The sequence below is a fragment of the Quercus robur genome, chromosome 7 (assembly GCF_932294415.1).
Source record: "Quercus robur chromosome 7, dhQueRobu3.1, whole genome shotgun sequence".
Taxonomy (NCBI): domain Eukaryota; kingdom Viridiplantae; phylum Streptophyta; class Magnoliopsida; order Fagales; family Fagaceae; genus Quercus; species Quercus robur.
The window spans coordinates 221,939-240,867 of NC_065540.1; the positions used below are offsets into that span (position 1 = coordinate 221,939).

Below are 18,929 nucleotides of genomic sequence, written 5' to 3' on the forward strand. Positions count from 1 at the left end.
GAAAATGTGTCGAAATGTGACCTTCGGTCACCGTTTCGACAATAACTTTTGAACGGTAAGGAATTTTTAAATGCGGCCTGAATGTTATAGAAAGTAATCATTCCAAGCTTGAATTTGAACACAAATTTTGTATTTTTTCGATGGAAATCAAGATAGTTATTGTCGTTTGAATTTGTCCCTCCGCGGTTACAGAAATACGAAATCCAATTATGTGCCGACGGAGGGGCATAAAAATGGAAGTCAAACGATTCGCACACGAATTTGGCTTGGAAATATTTTCCCTATATCACGAGATCAATAATCTTGAAATCATATTTTGGGAAAAAAAAATGTTAGTGGCTAGTTATCCACGAGACATAATCACATAGAAAATGTGTTGAAAGGTGACCTTCGGTCACCGTTTCGACAATAACTTTTGTACGATAAGGAATTTTTAAATGCGGCCTAAATATTCTAGAAAGTACATATTCGTAGCTTGAATTTGAACACAAATTTTGTATTTTTTTGATGGAAAATCAAGAGAGTTATTATCGTTTGAATCAGTCCCACCGAGTTACCCGAAATACGGATTCCAATTATGTACCGATGGAAGGGCGTAAAAATGGAAGTCTAACGATTCTCACAAGAATTTGGCTTGGAAATATTTTTCCTATTTCGTGAGATCAGTAATCTTGAAATCAAATTTTGGGTTAAAAATACGTTCGTGCCTAGTTATTCACGAGCTATAATCACTGAGAAAATGTGTTGAAAAGTTACCTTCGGTCACCGTTTTGACAATAACTTTTGAATGGTAAGGAATTTTTGGATGCAGCCTGAACGTTTTAGAAAGTAAACATTCCAAGCTATAATTTGAACACAAATTTCGTATATTTTCGATGGAAATCAAGAGAGTTATTGTCGTTTGAATATGTCCATCCAAGTTTTCGGAAATATGGAGTCAAATTATGTGCCGATAGAGGGGCGTAAAAATGGAGGTCAAACGATTCGCACACGAATTTGGCTTGGAAATATTTTTCCTATATCGCAAGATCAATAATCTTGAAATTAAATTTTGTGTAAAAAGAACGTTAGTGGCCAGTTATTCACGAGACGTAATCGCTTAGAAAATGTGTTTAAAGGTGACCTTCAGTCACCGTTTCGACAATGATTTTTGAACGGTTAGGAATTTTTGGACGTGGACTGAATGTTTTAGAAAGTACACATTCGGAGCTTGAATTTATACTCAAATTATATATTTTTTCGATGGAAATCAAGATAGTTATTATCCTTTGATTCAGTCCCATGGAATTACCCGAAATACGGATTCCAATTATGTGCCGATGGAGGGCCGTAGAAATTGAAGTCTAATGATTCGCACATGAATTTGGCTTGGAAATGTTTTTCATATATCGCATGATCAATAATCTTGAAATCAAATTTTTGGTAAAAAAACGTTAGTGGCTAGTTATTCACGAGACGTAATCGCTTAGAAAATGTGTCGAAAAGTGACCTTCAGTCACCGTTTCGACAATTACTTTTAAACGGTATGGAATTTTTAAACGCGGCCTGATTGTTTTAGAAAGTACACATTCCAAGCTGGAATTTGAACACAAATTTTGTATTTTTTCGATGTAAATCAAGAGAGTTATTGTAGTTCGAATTTCTCCCTCCGCGTTTCCAGAAATACGGAATCCAATTATGTGCCGACGGAGGTGCATAAAAATTGAAGTCAAACGATTCGCAAACGAATTTGGCTTGGAAATATTTTTCCTATATCGCAAGATCAATAATCTTGAAATCAAATTTTGGGTAAAAAAAACGTTAGTGGCTAGTTATCCACGAGACGTAATCACTTAGAAAATGTTTTGAAAAGTGACCTTCGGTCACTGTTTCGACAATAACTTTTGAACTGTAAGGAATTGTTAAACACAGCCTGTATGTTCTAGAAAGTACATATTCGCAGCATGAATTTGAACACAAATTTTGTATTTTTTCGATGGAAATCAAGAGAGTTATTATCATTTGAATCAGTCCCACCAAGTTACCCGAAATCCAGATTCCAATTAAGTGCCGATGGAGGGGCGTAAAAATGGAAGTCTAACGATTCGCACACGAATTTGACTTAGAAATATTTTTCCTATATCGCGAGATTAGTAATCTTGATATCAAATTTTGGGTAAAAAATACGTTCGTGCCTAGTTATTCACGAGCTGTAATCGCTTAGAAAATGTGTTGAAAAGTTACCTTCGGTCACCATTTTGACAATAACTTTTGAATGGTAAGGAATTTTTGGACTCAGACTGAATGTTTTAGAATGTACACATTCAGAGCTTGAATTTGAACTCAAATTCTGTATTTTTTCGTTGGAAATCAAGAGAGTTATTGTCATTTGAATATGTTCCTCCGCGTTTCCGAAAATACGGAATCCAATTATGTGCCAATGGAGAGGCGTAAAAATGGAAGTCTAACGATTCCCACATGACTTTCACTTGGAAATATTTTTCCTATATTGCTAGATCAATAATCTTGAAATCAAATTTTGGGTAAAAAATACGTTCGTGCCTACTTATTCACTAGCCGTAGTCGCTGTGAAAATGTGCTGAAAAGTTACCTTCGTTCACCGTTTCGACAATAACTTTCCAACAGTAAGGAATTTTTAAACGCGGCTTTCATGTTTTAGAAAGTACATATTCGGAGCATGAGTTTGAACACAAATTTTGTACTTTTTCGATTGAAATCAAGAGAGTTATTATCATTTGAATCAGTCCCACCGAGTTACCCGAAATACAGATTCCAATTATGTGCCGATGGAGGGGCGTAAAAATGGAAGTCTAACGATTCGCTTATGAATTTGGCTTGGAAATATTTTTCCTATATCATGAGATCAATAATCTTGATATCAAATTTTGGGTAAAAAAAACGTTAGTGGCTAGTTATTCACAAGACGTAATCGCTTAGAAAATGTGTTGAAAAGTGACCTTCAGTCACCGTTTTGACAATAACTTTTGAACGGTAAGAAATTTTTAAACACGGCCTGAATGTTTTAGAAAGTACACATTCTAAGCTTGAATTTGAACACAAATTATGTATATTTTCAATGGAAATCAAGAGAGTTATTGTCGTTTGAATATGCCCATCCGAGTTTCTGGAATTATGGAATCCAATTATGTGCCGATGGAGGGGCATAAAAATGGAAATCAAACGATTTGCACACGAAACTGGCTTGGAAATATTTTTCCTATATCGCGAGATCGATAATCTTGAAATCAAATTTTGTGTAAAAAAAATGTTAGTGGCTAGTTATTCACAAGGCGTAATCGCTTAGAAAATGTGTTGTAAAGTGACCTTCGATCACTATTTCGACAATAACTTTCCAACAGTAAGGAATTTTTAAACGCGGCTTGCATGTTTTAGAAAGTACATATTCGGAGCATGAGTTTGAACACAAATTTTGTACTTTTTCGATTAAAATCAAGAGAGTTATTATCATTTGAATCAGTCCCACCGAGTTACCCGAAATACGGATTCCAATTATGTGCCGATGGAGGGGCGTAAAAATGGAAGTCTAACGATTCGCTTACGAATTTGGCTTGGAAATATTTTTCCTATATCATGAGATCAATAATCTTGATATCAAATTTTGGGTAAAAAAAACGTTAGTGGCTAGTTATTCACAAGACGTAATCGCTTAGAAAATGTGTTGAAAAGTGACCTTCAGTCACCGTTTTGACAATAACTTTTGAACGGTAAGAAATTTTTAAACACGTCCTAAATGTTTTAGAAAGTACACATTCTAAGCTTGAATTTGAACACAAATTATGTATATTTTCAATGGAAATCAAGAGAGTTATTGTCATTTGAATATGTCCATCCGAGTTTCCGAAAATACGGAATCCAATTATGTGCTAATGGAGGGGCGTCAAATTGGAAGTTTAACGATTCGCACACGAAATTGGCTTGGAAATATTTTTCCTATATCGCGAGATCGATAATCTTGAAATCAAATTTTGTGTAAAAAAAATGTTAGTGGCTAGTTATTCACAAGGCGTAATCGCTTAGAAAATGTGTTGTAAAGTGACCTTCGATCACTGTTTCGACAATAACTTTTGAACGGTTAGGAATTTTTACACGCAGACTAAATGTTTTAGAAAGTACACATTTGGAGCTTAAATTTGGTATAGTTCTGATTCCTTCTCGTCGAGTCTCCCGCCATCTTGCTTGGCCATCAAAAGTATGGCTCATTCTTGATCCATCCAGAATCTTATGGATAGGCTCCTTGAATACCACATTAATCTCACTGGTCCGAACATTTGGCACTTGGATTCTTAGCTCCCTTCTTGGTCTTGACTGAAAACCCCCTGAATAGGAATCCTTCGCATACTGCAAAGTGGCAGGCGCCTTTCCTTTGCTTTGTTGTGGCTAGTCATCCTCTAACCTCTTGTACCCTTCAATTTGTCTCATTAACTGATGCATATTCTCGGGGGGGCTCATAGTCAACGAGTCTCTCAACTCCGAGTCCGGCGGGAGCCCCAATCTAAAGGTGCTAGCAGCCACCTTCTCATTGCCTCCCCCAATCTCATTGTACATCTTCCAATAGTGATTAGTGTAACTTCGAAGAGTTTCCCCAGCCCCCATCTTCGTAGACAACAACGCATCCACGGGCTGTGGTACCCAACTGTAAGTCATAAACTGAGCCTTGAACTCCTGAATTAACTCACCAAAATTGTTAATTGATCCCTTCCTTAACCCATTAAACCATCTCAAGGCAATAAGGCCCAAACTAGAAGAATACTTTGCACATAAGCGCATCATTCTGGCTGTATAGAGGCACCATCTAAATATAATGGCTAACGTGTTCAATAGGGTCAGCCTTACCATCATACGAAGTGAACTGCGGTCTACTAAATTGCCTCAGCATCTACACTCACTCAATCTCATCAAAAAAATGGTGATCGGGCTATTCTACATAAAGCCTGGCTCATTGCATCCATCGTCGTACTATGATGCCTGCTTCACTCGGGGGACACCGACAATTGTTCAACGAAATCCTGCGATCTCTCTCTTGATCAGCGAGAACCGTTTTGGTGGGACAACTTTCCCCGACTTTCCCCGATACTGCCAGACCCTTCAGGGAATTCACCACAATTCCTACTACGATGCCTACCTCGTACTTTTAACTCCAAATCTCTCTCTTGTTTACATAGGCACTCCAATTCCTAATCCCTCCTATCATGCTGCTCCTGTTCGAGGATGTCAGACGTTGGTCAATACAACTATGAGGACCCTTCTCCTGAGTCAGTCCATTCCCCGTTTTGCTTGTACCATCGATCCTGATCTCTTTTCTGCCTCCTTTCCCACCAACCCGAACTCCTAGATGAGCCTCCATATCTACTACCTACAAAGCTCGCTAAATGTTGGTCAGCCATGCTCGGCCACAAGTGATCTCCTCTGGAACTACAGCTAAGTAGGAGATCCCCACAGACGGCGACAATTGTGTGTGCCCTATCGTCGATGTTAGGTCCAATAGCATGGTTGGGCTCACAAATTACTTATTAAAGTCGGCTTATGGATATCCTACAACGGGAAGTTCCTTCGAACAAGGATTAAAGTTAAAAAAGGGTGGCTAATTGGGCCAACCGAGCAAGCTCGCTTCTGAGTCTATTCTCTCTTTCTTACTCTTTCTTAGTTCTCTACTCTCCAATGTCTAACCCCTTTTTCTCTTGAATTTCTCCTATTTACAGCCTTCCTTTAGTGGGTCAGCAATAATTGCTTTTTAGCATTTTTTGTGTAGGTGGGGCCCTTTAGGATTATTCCTGACAAAAAAGGGCCCCACTTTGGAAATAAGAACTCAGACGTTAGGACTCGCATTGGACGCCGAATGTTGCTCAGTGGCGATGTCCCCCAAGGCATTACCAACATACCCCGGGATGAATCCGAGCAAGGGTGGCCCCGAGGCCCGAACGATCCTCGACTAAACCTATTGAGCATTAGAGAATGGGCCTGCTAGGGAGTCATTATCCAACCTGTACCATTTGGGCCAAATGGTAATGGGTTGATAACCGCACAACAATGAATGATGTAAATGTGAGGTAATCATGCGTTGCAAACAAGTCATGCCATGTTTGTGCAACTAGGTGTGGACGGCATGCAGTTTAAGGTTCTCTCTCTTTTGATAGTATGCAATCTAGGACACTCAGGCGTTTTGTTAGTTTTATTTGTCTAAGAAGAAAGTCCTTAGACAAAAGTGTGACTGACTATTAATATTCAGTAAAAAAAGTGATGTTAATGGTGGGTTTAGATAATAGCTAATAAAAACTTGTTAACTCAAATGTTGTAAAAATTGTTGTGAATTTTTTTGTGTATGTAGCATTGCTCTAGTCTAAGTTAGTCAAAATCTGTTTGATTTATCTTTTCTCACTACATGGATGATAACAATAGTATCACAATAAGCAAAACATTTAGAAAAAAATTTCATTACTATAGATGTGTCAAGTTGTTAATAAGTACTAAAGTCGCGTTAGTAGGATAAAAACTTGCCAAATCAACTATGCTGAAAAATATTGTGAAAATTGTTGTATGTAATAATATCTTTTTTAGGCAATCCTAGTAGTGCCTCGAGATGAAGTTTATACTGTTTCATTATGATTTTACGGAAGTTCGTTTGCCAATGGTTTAGTAAATCTAACATATTTTTTTATAGGAAGATAGTGGCGAAGAAGGTAGGTGAGATTTGAACCAGAGTTACGAGACACTATAAAAGATGTCATTATCACTCTTAAACTATCATTTTTTATCTGTAAATTTCATAGTTTAGCATGGACGGAACGATGCGCTGGAAGAATATCCCAAGTTTATGCCCAATAAGAGGACCAAGGATATCAGGCCATTCATTATGTAGCCAAACGAGATTACAATTGCGATTATATATCTGCCAATAGTCTGAATATATGTCCCCTTCACAATTGTGTTATAACTATTAACCACACCAATAGGGAAAGGCTTCCTCACAAATAACCAACGTCCTTTTGTTGGTAGCATAATTTGATGAAAATAACTAGACTCTAGTAATATGAGGCATAGTGGAAGGGCCACAACATTGACTTGTTTGTCAATTTTCGAAAATGAGAATTTGTTCACTTATTTACCACGGATTCAAATAATAATCAAAGACTAGCATGCTTTAGATACTGGCAAATATATATGGTGTAAATTACACTTGGCATACATGTAATATGTTGGAGATCTAACCGTGTTAAAAGGGACCTCATAATCTCATAGCTTCAGAATAATTGAAGACGAAGTATGATCACAATATAATTATTGCAAAGCAAAAAGGAAGTTACATCGGACATCTATTTGTCAACTTGGTTGAGCTTGCCAAGACCATTGCAGCGAGCACACACGATTTGAGCTTGGTCCTTTCGTGCTGCATTTGCCCTCAAGGTCACCCCTGACTTCCTAACAAAACCCGCTCCATCGCATTCTGGACACCTGTGATGAGATGAGCATTGGCAAGCAAACACAAAATGAAAATAAAACAAACAAATAAATCATCCCACACAAAAACAGTAAACTGTAAACTACATAAAATAGGATGAAGCTTAGCAAAGCCCAGCAGAGTGATAGGTTAGGTTGTTCAACATTTGCTTTACTCTTAAAAACATATTATCTTAGTTTTGCTTTCATCTTTATTGTTTTTGAGCAACAACCAACAAGTATCTTAATGGCAATTTTTATGAAATCAATTCAAAAACTAACATCATAAGAGAAAAGGGCAAAAACTAAAACATTGAGAGGGGAAAACCTTGTAGCTAAACTACGCACTTTCTGTTGTTTATGTAACGGATATATTCAGAGACCAAATCTTTATTCTCTCATTGGGACCATCGAATTATATAAAAATTAAATTTAAATTAAAAAAAAAAAAAAAAAAAAAAAAAAAAAAAGAAAAGAAAAGAAAAGAGAGAGAGAGAGCAATGGGAGGGGAAAATGTAATTACAAGTCCTTGCGAGAAAATAGGAGAGGGAAGGCAGTTCCAAGGAGGGCCACAGCAGCAGCGCCGGCAATAAGGTAGGTGGTGCCATTAGCGGATACATCTCCAACAGCCGCAACCACTGTTGAAGATCTTCTCTTTTTAATTATCTCATTCTTGTTCTTCCATGGAATGACTGTTGAACCAGCTACTGATGACGGTGCATGAAGGGGACTAGCTGCAAATGCTGATGGTGATGGCCTGTGTGTAAAGATGGCTTGAAGAGGAGCAATTGATGCCATGGTGTTTAATGTTCTTTGTACAGTTGAATGGGTTGTAGAGATTCAGGGTTTGAGTTGTTGTTGTTGGATGTTAAGCTGACACGCTTCCATGTTTTATATCGTTCAGGGCTTGGCCTATTGCTGTGTTAATACTGCTATGTGTTAATACTTTGGATAAGGCCACGTCAGAAGTCAAGATTGTTGTGGTTTTTGGATAAGGCTGGGTGCCTGGGGGGTCGGGGGTCCCAACTCCCAACTGATCCCAAAAGCCTACAAAAGGGTCCCAAACAAAACTAATAAAACTTCCAATGCATGATTTATGAGTAAATAATAAAAAATAAAAAATAAAAAATCCCTTGACTCTGGGTCTTGGGGGTGATTTCGGGTAGGAGAAAGGAGGAAAAAAGAGCTTGATTTTACATTTTGTGAAGCCTATAAAAAGAATTTAAGCTAGAGCAGGCAAAAAAACCGCTGAGACGCCTGACCCAACTCAACTCATGCGGATCCATTAAGTGAGACGGGTTTGGTTAGGTGAGTTAGATAGATAATTTAGTGGGTTGGTTTGAATAGCAGGTTGAGGTATTTCTAACCCACCACAATCTGACCCACCCGCCTCTCTCTCTCTCTCTCTCTCTCTACACACACACACTTTGTTATGTCACAAAACTCTACCTCACATATGCACCCATTTTATTTCTCTCGTTTTTTTCTCTTTCTTTTTATCTAGTGTGATAAAATTTTAGTGATGATGTGCATCAGATGCTATATTTCAGTTTTAGCTAACTCTACTTTGATGGTGCATCAGATGTTATTTTTCAACTAACTCTACTCTACTCCCCTCCCCTCCACTCCCCCTCAATCCAAACAAGCCCTGCTACATGTTAGCCATTTGGATTTAGCCACCCGAGAGGGAGGATGATGTAAAACAGACAGCACATGCCTTCTTGGAGCAGCAGCGGCACAGGAAGTCACAATGCAAGATCAAAGGAGGGTGCGAGTAGAGGCCATCAGGGCGACAGTGTTGAAATTGCATGAAATTTGGTAGGTTGAAAAGAAACAGCATTCTGATCCAGAATCACATAGATAAGCGTCACCTAGGCGAATTCCTTCATTAAGGCCCTAAAAATAGTGTTTTTGTTATTTATAGTAATATTTGTTTTTCTTTAATAACTTTTAGTTTAAAAGTCAAAATAAGGTCTCATCTGTTTTGGAACGATCCTTAAGGTCAATAGTTTATGATTCTATATTTAACTCAATTTTGCCATTTTTGATAAATTTCGTAATTTGGCACCTAATCGTGTAATTAGTGTGAATTAGGGTTTTAGACGTTTTTTTTTTTTTTTTCTCAGTAATTATATGTTTTGTAGTCGTCAGAGATAAAACAGATTATTATCAATAAAATACAGACTTTTTGTCAAATTCTTTCTCTGATGGATTCCAATTATCTCCTTGTGGATTCAAGGAAACCCCTTGTAGATTCAAGGTTTACTATTAGAAACTAATAGTTTAGTTTTTGCTCCATCAAAGAGAGCATCGTGTGTGCTTTCTTAAAGCTATCATGACATCAGTTGGTATCAGAGACTTGACTTACCTTGGTCTGATGGCTAATCAATGAGATGATGACCACCAAAACAATGATAGTGGTGACAACGTCAACAACCCAGTCCTCACTAGGGCTAAGTTCCTTAATTTTCGTGATGAAAATCAACAGTTTCGTGATTCAACCCAACAAACTCTGGACCAGATTCAAGAAGCGCTTGCCATACCCTAATCGTGATGTCGAAGAGCGATGTAATAACCGAGCGTGTGGCCCTTCCTATCACAGTCCAAATCGAAACAAGCAACAAGACTACAACGAAGAGAACAGTGAGGACAAGGAGTACGTAAAAAGAATCCTTGGGAATCATCTTGGTCTTGCGAAGGATAATGGTCGAGATTATCAGGAGCAGAGGGACTATCAGATGAAAGTAGAGTTACCATCCTTTAATGCAATGTCTACATTAAAGGGTACTGTAAAGGACAAACAAGTGTGTTTGGTAGCTTACAAATTGAAGGGAGGAGCGTCTGCCTGGTGGGATCATGTTCAATTAAACCATACCCGTGAATGAAAGCTTCCAATACGATCATGGAGGAGGATGAAGAGATTAATGGCAGATCAGTTCTTACCACCAGATTACTAGCAGGAGTTGTTCAGACAGTACCAGGATTGCAAGTAGGGTACTCGAACAGTTAATGAGTACATGGAAGAGTTTGACAGACTGGCAAATCATAATGATTTGGAGGAAATTGAAGATCAATGGATATCCAAATTTGTACACGGGCTGCGAGTTTCCATCTGCGATCAGGTATCCCTACAAACCCTATATACTTTAAATGAAGTTGTACCCTATCCAAGAAAATAGAATATCAACATCTTAGGGAAGGTTCAAATTTTTCCAACCGTAGTTTGGATTCATCTAGTTCCACTGCCAACAAAAGTAAACAGCCCATGTTTACACCACAATCACAACCTATGGTTAGGGAGAATAGTGGTATCAACCAGTCCATAGTGGCAGTGGCAGGTTCCACAGTACAACCAATAGCGAACGCCAACCCCTATGTAAGGCCAACTGGAAATAAGTGCTACAGGTATGGAGAACCAGGGCATCGATCTAGTACTTGCCCTAAACGAGTCGCAGTGAATCTAGTGGTAGCAAAAGAGGGTGAGGCAGAAGACGAAAAGGAAGGTGAAAAGGTGTATAATGATGCTGATCCATATGCCTATGACCCCAATGAGGTTCAGGAAGATGGGGAAGGCGTGTCATTAGGGAGGTCTTTAGTGTTTCAGAGTTGTTGCTTGCACCAAAGGTGGATTATGGTGATCAGCGAAATGAGATCTTCCGAGCGCGTTGCACCATCAATATGAGGGTCTGTGACTTGATCATTGATAGTGGCAGTGTAGAGAATATCGCATCTAAGAGTTTGGTTACCAAGTTGGGACTGAAGATAAAAAAAAACATCCATCTAAAATAGGTTGGATCAAGAAAGGTACAGAAACTCTTGTTACTCAATGATGTCATGTTACTTTTTCTATGGGTAAATGCTATGTAGATGAAGTAGTTTGTAACGTTATTGAAATGGATGCATGTTGGACCTTGGTAGTATGATGTAGATGCTACTCATAGGTGTAAGGATAATGTATATATGTTCTTTAAGATTGGCAGAAAAATTGTCTTTGGTCCTATTAAGGATAGCAGTGTACCTAAAGGTTCTAAAGTGGAGGGAAAGCCATCTCTTCTCATAGTCAACAATGAGGATGAGCTTGACAAAGAGTGTAAGGAGATGAAATAGGTTTATGCAGTAGTGGTGATGGATGGAGAGTCAAAGAAGGTTGCTAAGATACCTGAGGCAATTCAACCATTGATCAAAGAGTTTGAGCAGCTTTTTCTAGAGGAGTTGCCCGCAAGTTTACCACCAATGTGTGACATCTATTATTGCATTGATTTTTCCTGAAGCTAGTCTACCAAATCTACAATACTACAGGATGAATCCTTAAGAGGGTCAGATTCTACAGGGGCAGGTGGATGAGTTTCTGAGCAAGGGATAGCTCAAGGAGAGTATGAGTCCATGTACAGTATCAGCATTATTAACACCGAACAAGGATGGGGGTTGGCATATGTGTGTGGATAGTTGAGCCATTAACAAGATCACAATCAGGTATCGATTCCCTATTCCCCAACTGGATGACATGTTTGATATGCTAAGTGGTTCCAAGTGTTACACTAAGCTAGATCTCAAGAGTAGGTATCACCAGATTCGGATCCGACCTAGAGTTGAGTAGAAGACAACTTTCAAGACAAATGAAGGGTTGTATGAATGGATGGTGATGCCTTTTGGATTGTCTAATGCTCCCAACACTTTCATGAGGCTTATGAATCAGGTATTGAAGCCATTTATTGGGAGGTTTGTGGTAATTTATTCTGACGATATCTTGATTTACAGTAAGATAGAAGCAGCTAATAGGCCAAAAATGTATTGACCCCTTGTGATAAATTAACCAATTAATTAGCCAAGTGAATTAATTAAGTTAATTAACATGCAATAAGCGTGGTAGCACAAACAAATCACCGACTAAGTTAATATGCAGCGAAAAATAAATTGACATGGTGATTTGTTTATGAATGGGGAAACTTACAAAGCAAAAAATCCCACCGGGTGATTTTAAGGTCACCACTCCTTAGAATCCACTGTTATCACAACAAACGGTTACAAGTAAAATAATCCCAGTACCTTATACCAACCTACAGATGAACCCTTACCCCAATACCCAATTGGACTTGTTCTATAGTGATAATCTTTCATTTTCAATGCACGGCTCCTAGTACGTGACTAACCAATTCGATGCACGGATCCAAGTACGTGACCAACACTAACTTGAGAAGAATGTTGGCTGCAAAGTTCTTCGAGTCATCAACACGATGAAGATCACGAAGCTCCTTGGTTACAAAACCCTACTGCGTACAAATGCAGCAACTTCTTGAAGAGAAAGATGAATTAGGGCATATGTCTCCGGTTCACAATATGCTTGTGAAAAACTTTTGCATTGATGTGCATCAACTGTGACGGCCTAAACATCTATACATGGATTGGAAAGAAATCATATCTAAAAAACTGATTTTCTTAAATCTCGATAGATAGGGTATCTATCGAGCATTGGGCAAAGGCTGCCTTTTAAACTTCGATAGATGCTATCTGTCGAGCTTTAAAATCCATCACTTCTTCACTTGTTTCTTGAACAGACTTGTATGGTTTTAATACTTGGACTTGAACTCTTGTTCCTTGAAGCATTAAACACATCCTAAATCTACACAATTATAAGTAAAGTGCGTTTTGTTAAAGGATTAACCAATTCTATATTGACATATGTTCCTAACATGATTCAAATATGTCCTAATAGCAGCCTACTATAATCATGTGCGAGAAGTATTGACGGTATTGTAGGCCAATGAGTTGTATATCAACTTAAAGAAGTGCAGCTTCTTGACTGATAAGTTACTGTTCTTAGAGTATGTGGTCAGTGCGGATGGGATTCATGTTGATAAGGACAAGGTCCATGTAGTCAGAGAATGGCCAACCCCAAAGACAGTAAGTGATATGCAAAGCTTCCATAGGCTGGCGACCTACTATCGAATGTTTGTTCGAGATTTTAGTAGCATAGTAGCCCCTATCACTGAGTGTATGAAGAAGGAGAGGTTTTCATGGGGAAAGGAGGCAAAACAAAGCTTTGCCTTGATTGAGGAGAAGTTGAGCACCGCTCCAGTTTTGGCATTGCCCAACTTCGATAAGGTGTTTCAAGTAGAATGTAATGCACCTGTGATCAGGATAGGCGCTGTTCTTTCACAAGACAACAGACTAGAAGCATTCTTTAGTGAGAAAGTTTATGAAGCTCAAAGTAAATGGTCAGCCTATGAGCTACAGTTCTTTGTTGTAGTACGAACTCTTAAGCATTGGGAGCACTACCTGATTCAGAGGTAGTTTGTATTATATACAGTTCATCAACCATTAACGCACATCAACAATCAAGCTAGCATTAACTGAATGCATGCTCAGTGGGTAGCTTATATACAGGGCTTCCATTTCACATTAAAACATAAGTCTGGTGTCACCAATAAGGTGGTAGATACGCTTAGCAAGCGAGCATCTTTGTTGACCACACTACGTACTAAAGTTATAGGGTTTGATTGCCTCAAGGAGCTATACAAGGATGATGTGGATTTTGGTGATATTTGGGGTAAGTGTTAACAAACTCATACTGTTGTCAATAGTATGTACATCCAGGATGGTTTCCCCTTTTAGGGTAATCAATTATGCATCCCTAAAAGTTCATTAAGGGAGCAAATTATTAGGGAGTTGCATAGTGGAGGTTTAGGTGGAAACATAGGCAAAGACAAGACTATAGCACTGGTGGGGGAGAGGTATTATTGGCCACAACTCAAGAGGGATGTTGGCAATCATGTAAGGAAGTGTCCAATCTGCCAAACTGCCAAGGGTCAATCTTAGAATACTGGTTTATACATGCCTTTACCAATTCCACAATCACCATGGGAGGATCTCTCTGTGGATTTTATACTAAGTCTTCCTCGAACCTAGGGAGGCATGGATTCTATTTTTGTTATGGTTGACAGGTACTAGAAGATATCCCATTTCATAGCATGCAAGAAGACTTCAAATGCTACTCGAGTGGCCAATCTGTTCTTTAAAGAAGTTGTGTGTTTGCATGGAGTGCCAAAGTCCATCACCTCTAATTATGATACCAAGTTCATCAGTCTCTTTTGGTAGACCTTGTGGAAGCATTTTGACACTTCCTTGAATTACAGTAGCATCAGTCATCCTCAGAATGACGGCCAGACAAAAGTGGTTAATCGAACTTTGGAGAATCTGATCCGATGTATCTCAAGAGCAAAGCCCAAGCAATGGGATCTTACACTGTCCTAAGCAAAGTTTGCTTACAATAGCTTCATCAGCAGAAGCACTGGTAAGTCTCCATTTGCGATCATCTACTGCGTGCCCCTAAAACACGCTTTGGACTTGGTACCTTTATGTGAGCTTCCAGAAGTGAGTCAAGTTGCAGAGAATATGGCTAACCATATTCAGGTCATGCAAAAAGAGGTAAGGCAGAAACTTGAAGCTACAAATGCCAAGTACAAGGAAGCTACTAATGAAAAGAGGCGTGAAAAGATCTTCAATGTTGGGGATTTAGTGTTAGTCTATCTTAGAAAGGAGAGGTTTCCTGTTGGTACCTACAACAAATTTAAGGACAAGGAGTATGGGTCATTTCAGATTACTAAGAAGATTAACAATAATGCTTATATGGTTGCTCTTCCTCCAGACATGAGCATTTCTTCTACCTTCAATGTTGCTAACTTGTATGATTATCATCCTCCTGATGAACCAAATAGTGGAAACTTAAGATAGATTTCTTTTCAAGTGGGGGAGATTGATGTAGAACAGACAGCACATGCCTTCTTAGAGCAGCAGGAAGTCACAACACAAGATCAAAGGGAGTTGCCAGTAGAGGCCATCGGGGTGACAGTGTCAGAATTGCATGAAATTTGGCAAGTTAAAGGGAAACGGCATTCTAATCCAAACTCATAACTTATAAGCATCACCTAAATTTAGGCGAATTCCTTCGCTAAGGCCCCGAAAATAGTGTTTTTGCTATTTATAGTAATATTTGTCTTTCCTTAATAACTTTTAGTTTAAAAATCACAATAAAGTTTCGTCTATTTTGGAACAGCCCTTAAGATTAGTAGTTTATAATTTTGTATTTAATTCAATTTTGTCATTTTTGCTAAATTTCTGTATTTTGTCACCTAATCGCGTAATTAGTATGAATTAGGGTTTTAGACCTTTTTTTTCTCAGTATTTATATGTGTAAGGACTCGATTTGTAACGACCCAAAACGATACTGGGTTCGCACGTAAATAGGCCCAAACAATATAATTTGTAGAGCGTGGGTGTTTAAGAACTAGATTAACTTTTGTAGAATGAAAAGGTTCACCCTCACGTATATTAAAGGCTCAGAGCTAGTACAACGATCATTTTGTTTTGGTAATCGATACAGTTCTTTTTCTTTTTTTACGTTCTCCTTCTCCAGTCTATGCTTTTCTTTCTTTCTTTTTTTTTTTTTCGATCCTTCTTTTGCATGTTCTTCTTTCAGTTTATATACCACCCTCTGTGTTCCATCCTCACCACACACGTGTAGGTTGGGTTCGGGAGATTTCTTTCTGTCCCATCTAGCACCTCCTGGAACTTTCTATGGGCAGCTGTAAGGCTGCCTCCTTACTGTTCAGGTATCACCTCCACATTAATGCGGCCAGAGAGTTGGTTGAGAGATAATTAATGCGGAGGCAGCTGTAGTTATAGATATTTGTTTACCTTTTCTTTCTTACCCTTGGTCTGTTATCCCATCTTTAGTGGTGACGTAATTCCGAGATCCGATTGTAATAAGACCGCGTCCTGATCGTCCTCGGACGCATACTGCCGAGGAGTATGGCGTCCTCGGACGAACATGGAACTCTACTTTCGTGATATTGACCATCACCCTCCCTCGGTAATTAACCTTATAACCTGACCTGGCCTCCTCGGACGGATGTGCATCCTCGGATGGGCCGCAGGCCCAACGATCCTGACCTTAATGGGCCTGTTGATTGGCTAGCCCCTACAATATGTTTTGTAGCTGTCAAATGCAAAGAAAATTATTATCAATAAAATACAGGCTTTTTGTCAAATTCTTTCTTTGGTGGATTCCAACTATCTCCTTGTAGATTCAGGGAAACCCCTTGTGGATTCGAGATTTACTACTAGAAACTAACAATTTAGTTTCTGTTTCATCAAAAAGAGTATCATGTGTGCTTTCTTCAGGCTTCCGCGACATCAGAGGAGGAGGGGTAGGGGTGTGCCGCCAACCCATCAAAACCGACCCGACCCAACCCAACCCAACCCGCCTGGTTGGGTTAGTTTTTAGGGCTTGGTGGGTTGGGTTGGGTAACAAAAAAAATTTTGATAGCGGGTTGGGTTAGGTTCAGGTCATAAAATTTCAAACCCGCCAAACCCGACCCGACCCGACCCACCCATATATTTAAAACATATTATATTATTAATAAATTTTTTTAAATAACCAGTTTTTCCTATCCTATATAAAAGCCAATTGGTTCACACAAACCCTAGTAAATTACTATTGTTGTTTAGTCATTAGTGTTGTTTAGTCATTAGTATTGTTTGCCTTTAAGGAATTACATTGATACTAATTTTAGGGTTTTTTTAATATATTTATATTTATATATGTTTTTTATTCAATTTAATAATAATAGTAATAAAAAAAATTGTCCAACCCATGGGTTCAACCCGACCCATGTTGGGTTGGGTTGAGTTGAGTTGGACTTGTGTGATGAGTTGGGTTGCATTAAATTTTTTTTTAACCCTCCATAGTGGGTTGGGTCAAAAAATCCCTTTAAACCGACCCATGCTCACCCCTAGGGAGGGGAGTAGAGTGGAGTTGGCCAGAAAATATTCTGTTTTTCAACTAACTCTACTCTACTCCACTCCCCTCCACTCCCTCTCAATCCAAACAAGTCTTGCTACATGTCAGCCATTTGGATTTGGCCACCCCAAATCCCAAACCCTTCCTAATTCCCTTCAGTATTGTTTTCCATTCCCCTCCCAGCACGTCATTTTGTTATGTTCTAGGAGGATGAGTCATGAGTGGTTATAAGTTGAATACATCAAGTTAAAAGTTGCATATAGAGGAAGAACTCCTACGATGATAAATGATTGTGTTAGATCAGATTTAGTTAGCTATTATTATTTGAATTCCTTTTAAGAGTTGGGCTAGCAGTAGAAGTTATCAATAAATAGATATCTCCTAATCTTTAGGAGAAGTGATAGATCCATTTAGTTGATTTATTTTGGGATTAGTATTCGAATGCAGTTAAACTTATCGTATTGCATCTGTAATTGTTTTTTGTTATGCTTCATATTGGATTTGTTCATATTTTACTATTAACTTCTGTAATTTGTTTGTATTTTTAGTGCCTATAAGAATAACACCTATTAAAATTTTCTATCGATAATCCTGCACCTGCACTTATATATATATATATATACCTTGAATTTTTCTTGAATTGTATATCAACATGATAGTTTTATTTTGCACACACACATATATAATATTTATTTATTAATTATTACTTATACATGGAATGTTTGTAATTTTGATTTAACATATGATATTTTCTTACGTAAACAAAAATATTTACATCAAATAAGTCTTTACATCTTTGCACAAAAAAAAAAAAAAAAAAAAGATAAGTCTTGACATGTCTAAAAATATACAAGTCAATTTAATAAAAATAATATATAATTAAATTACGTATGGTATACATTAAATACGCTTTAATTTAATGGGTTATGTATGACATAAAAGTAATTAGAGGGAATAAAAAATACATTAGTCAATTATATAAATATATTACATATTTTTAGTGAAAATCTAAGAGGGGCCATTAATAATGGAATTTATGTCCAAGATTATTTATTTTTACCAAAAATACAAGGGGGGAGGATTTTTGAAAAGCCAAGAGGTCATTGGCCTCATTTGTGATCTCGTTTGGCTACATAATGAACTTGCCTAATATCCTTGGTCCTCTTTTTTTTGTGCATAAAACCTGGGTCATTCTTCCAGCCCATTGTCCTCATTTACTAGCATCTAGCTAAGAAAGATTAATAAAATGCTAAATATTAGTGCATACTCGATGTTGTACACAACCGCACCCATACCTTGTATTGATGTCATGATTTCAGTTTAAAACATGTTAAACTGAATCATAATGGTGTGTGCTACAGTTGTGTGTAAAATAAACTATACTCCAAACAAAAATTCTAAAAGTATAATAAAATAATACCAAATCTGACTATACCATTACCATTGTCATTGGCATCCTAATTTCCTTATAAAATAATACCAAATCTGGCTTAACTAGTGGCAATTTGGCATCTAATTTCCTTATAATATATATTACCAAATCTGACTATACCGTTGGCATCCTAATAACAATGAAACTTTGTCGAATTTGGACAAAACTAAACTAAAAAAAAAAAAAAAACATGTACAGCTCCAACATCGGATCTCCTCGTATCTTTCACATGCATGGTATCTA

The 18,929-nt window shown here is 37.9% G+C and overlaps 1 protein-coding gene across 1 annotated transcript; it reads right to left on the reverse strand.

Moving 5' to 3' along the window:
- Nucleotides 1-7,136: 7,136 nt before the first annotated feature.
- Nucleotides 7,137-8,332, reverse strand: LOC126691570 (uncharacterized). The gene is made up of 2 exons (XM_050386588.1): nt 7,979-8,332; nt 7,137-7,470 (listed from the first exon to the last, which is right to left on the reverse strand). The coding sequence occupies exons 1-2, from the start codon at nt 8,251-8,253 to the stop codon at nt 7,332-7,334; spliced, it is 414 nt and encodes a 137-aa protein (XP_050242545.1). The 5' UTR covers nt 8,254-8,332; the 3' UTR covers nt 7,137-7,331.
- Between the last annotated feature and the right edge of the window lie 10,597 nt (nt 8,333-18,929).

Excerpts from the sequence above, each read along its gene's own strand:
- LOC126691570 (XM_050386588.1), bottom strand. The coding sequence starts at position 8,253 with ATGGCATCAATTGCTCCTCTTCAAGCCATCTTTACACACAGGCCATCA. Across the intron at positions 7,471-7,978 it reads CTATTTTCTCGCAAGGACTT|GTGTCCAGAATGCGATGGAG; the intron begins GTAATTACATTT and ends ATCTCATCACAG.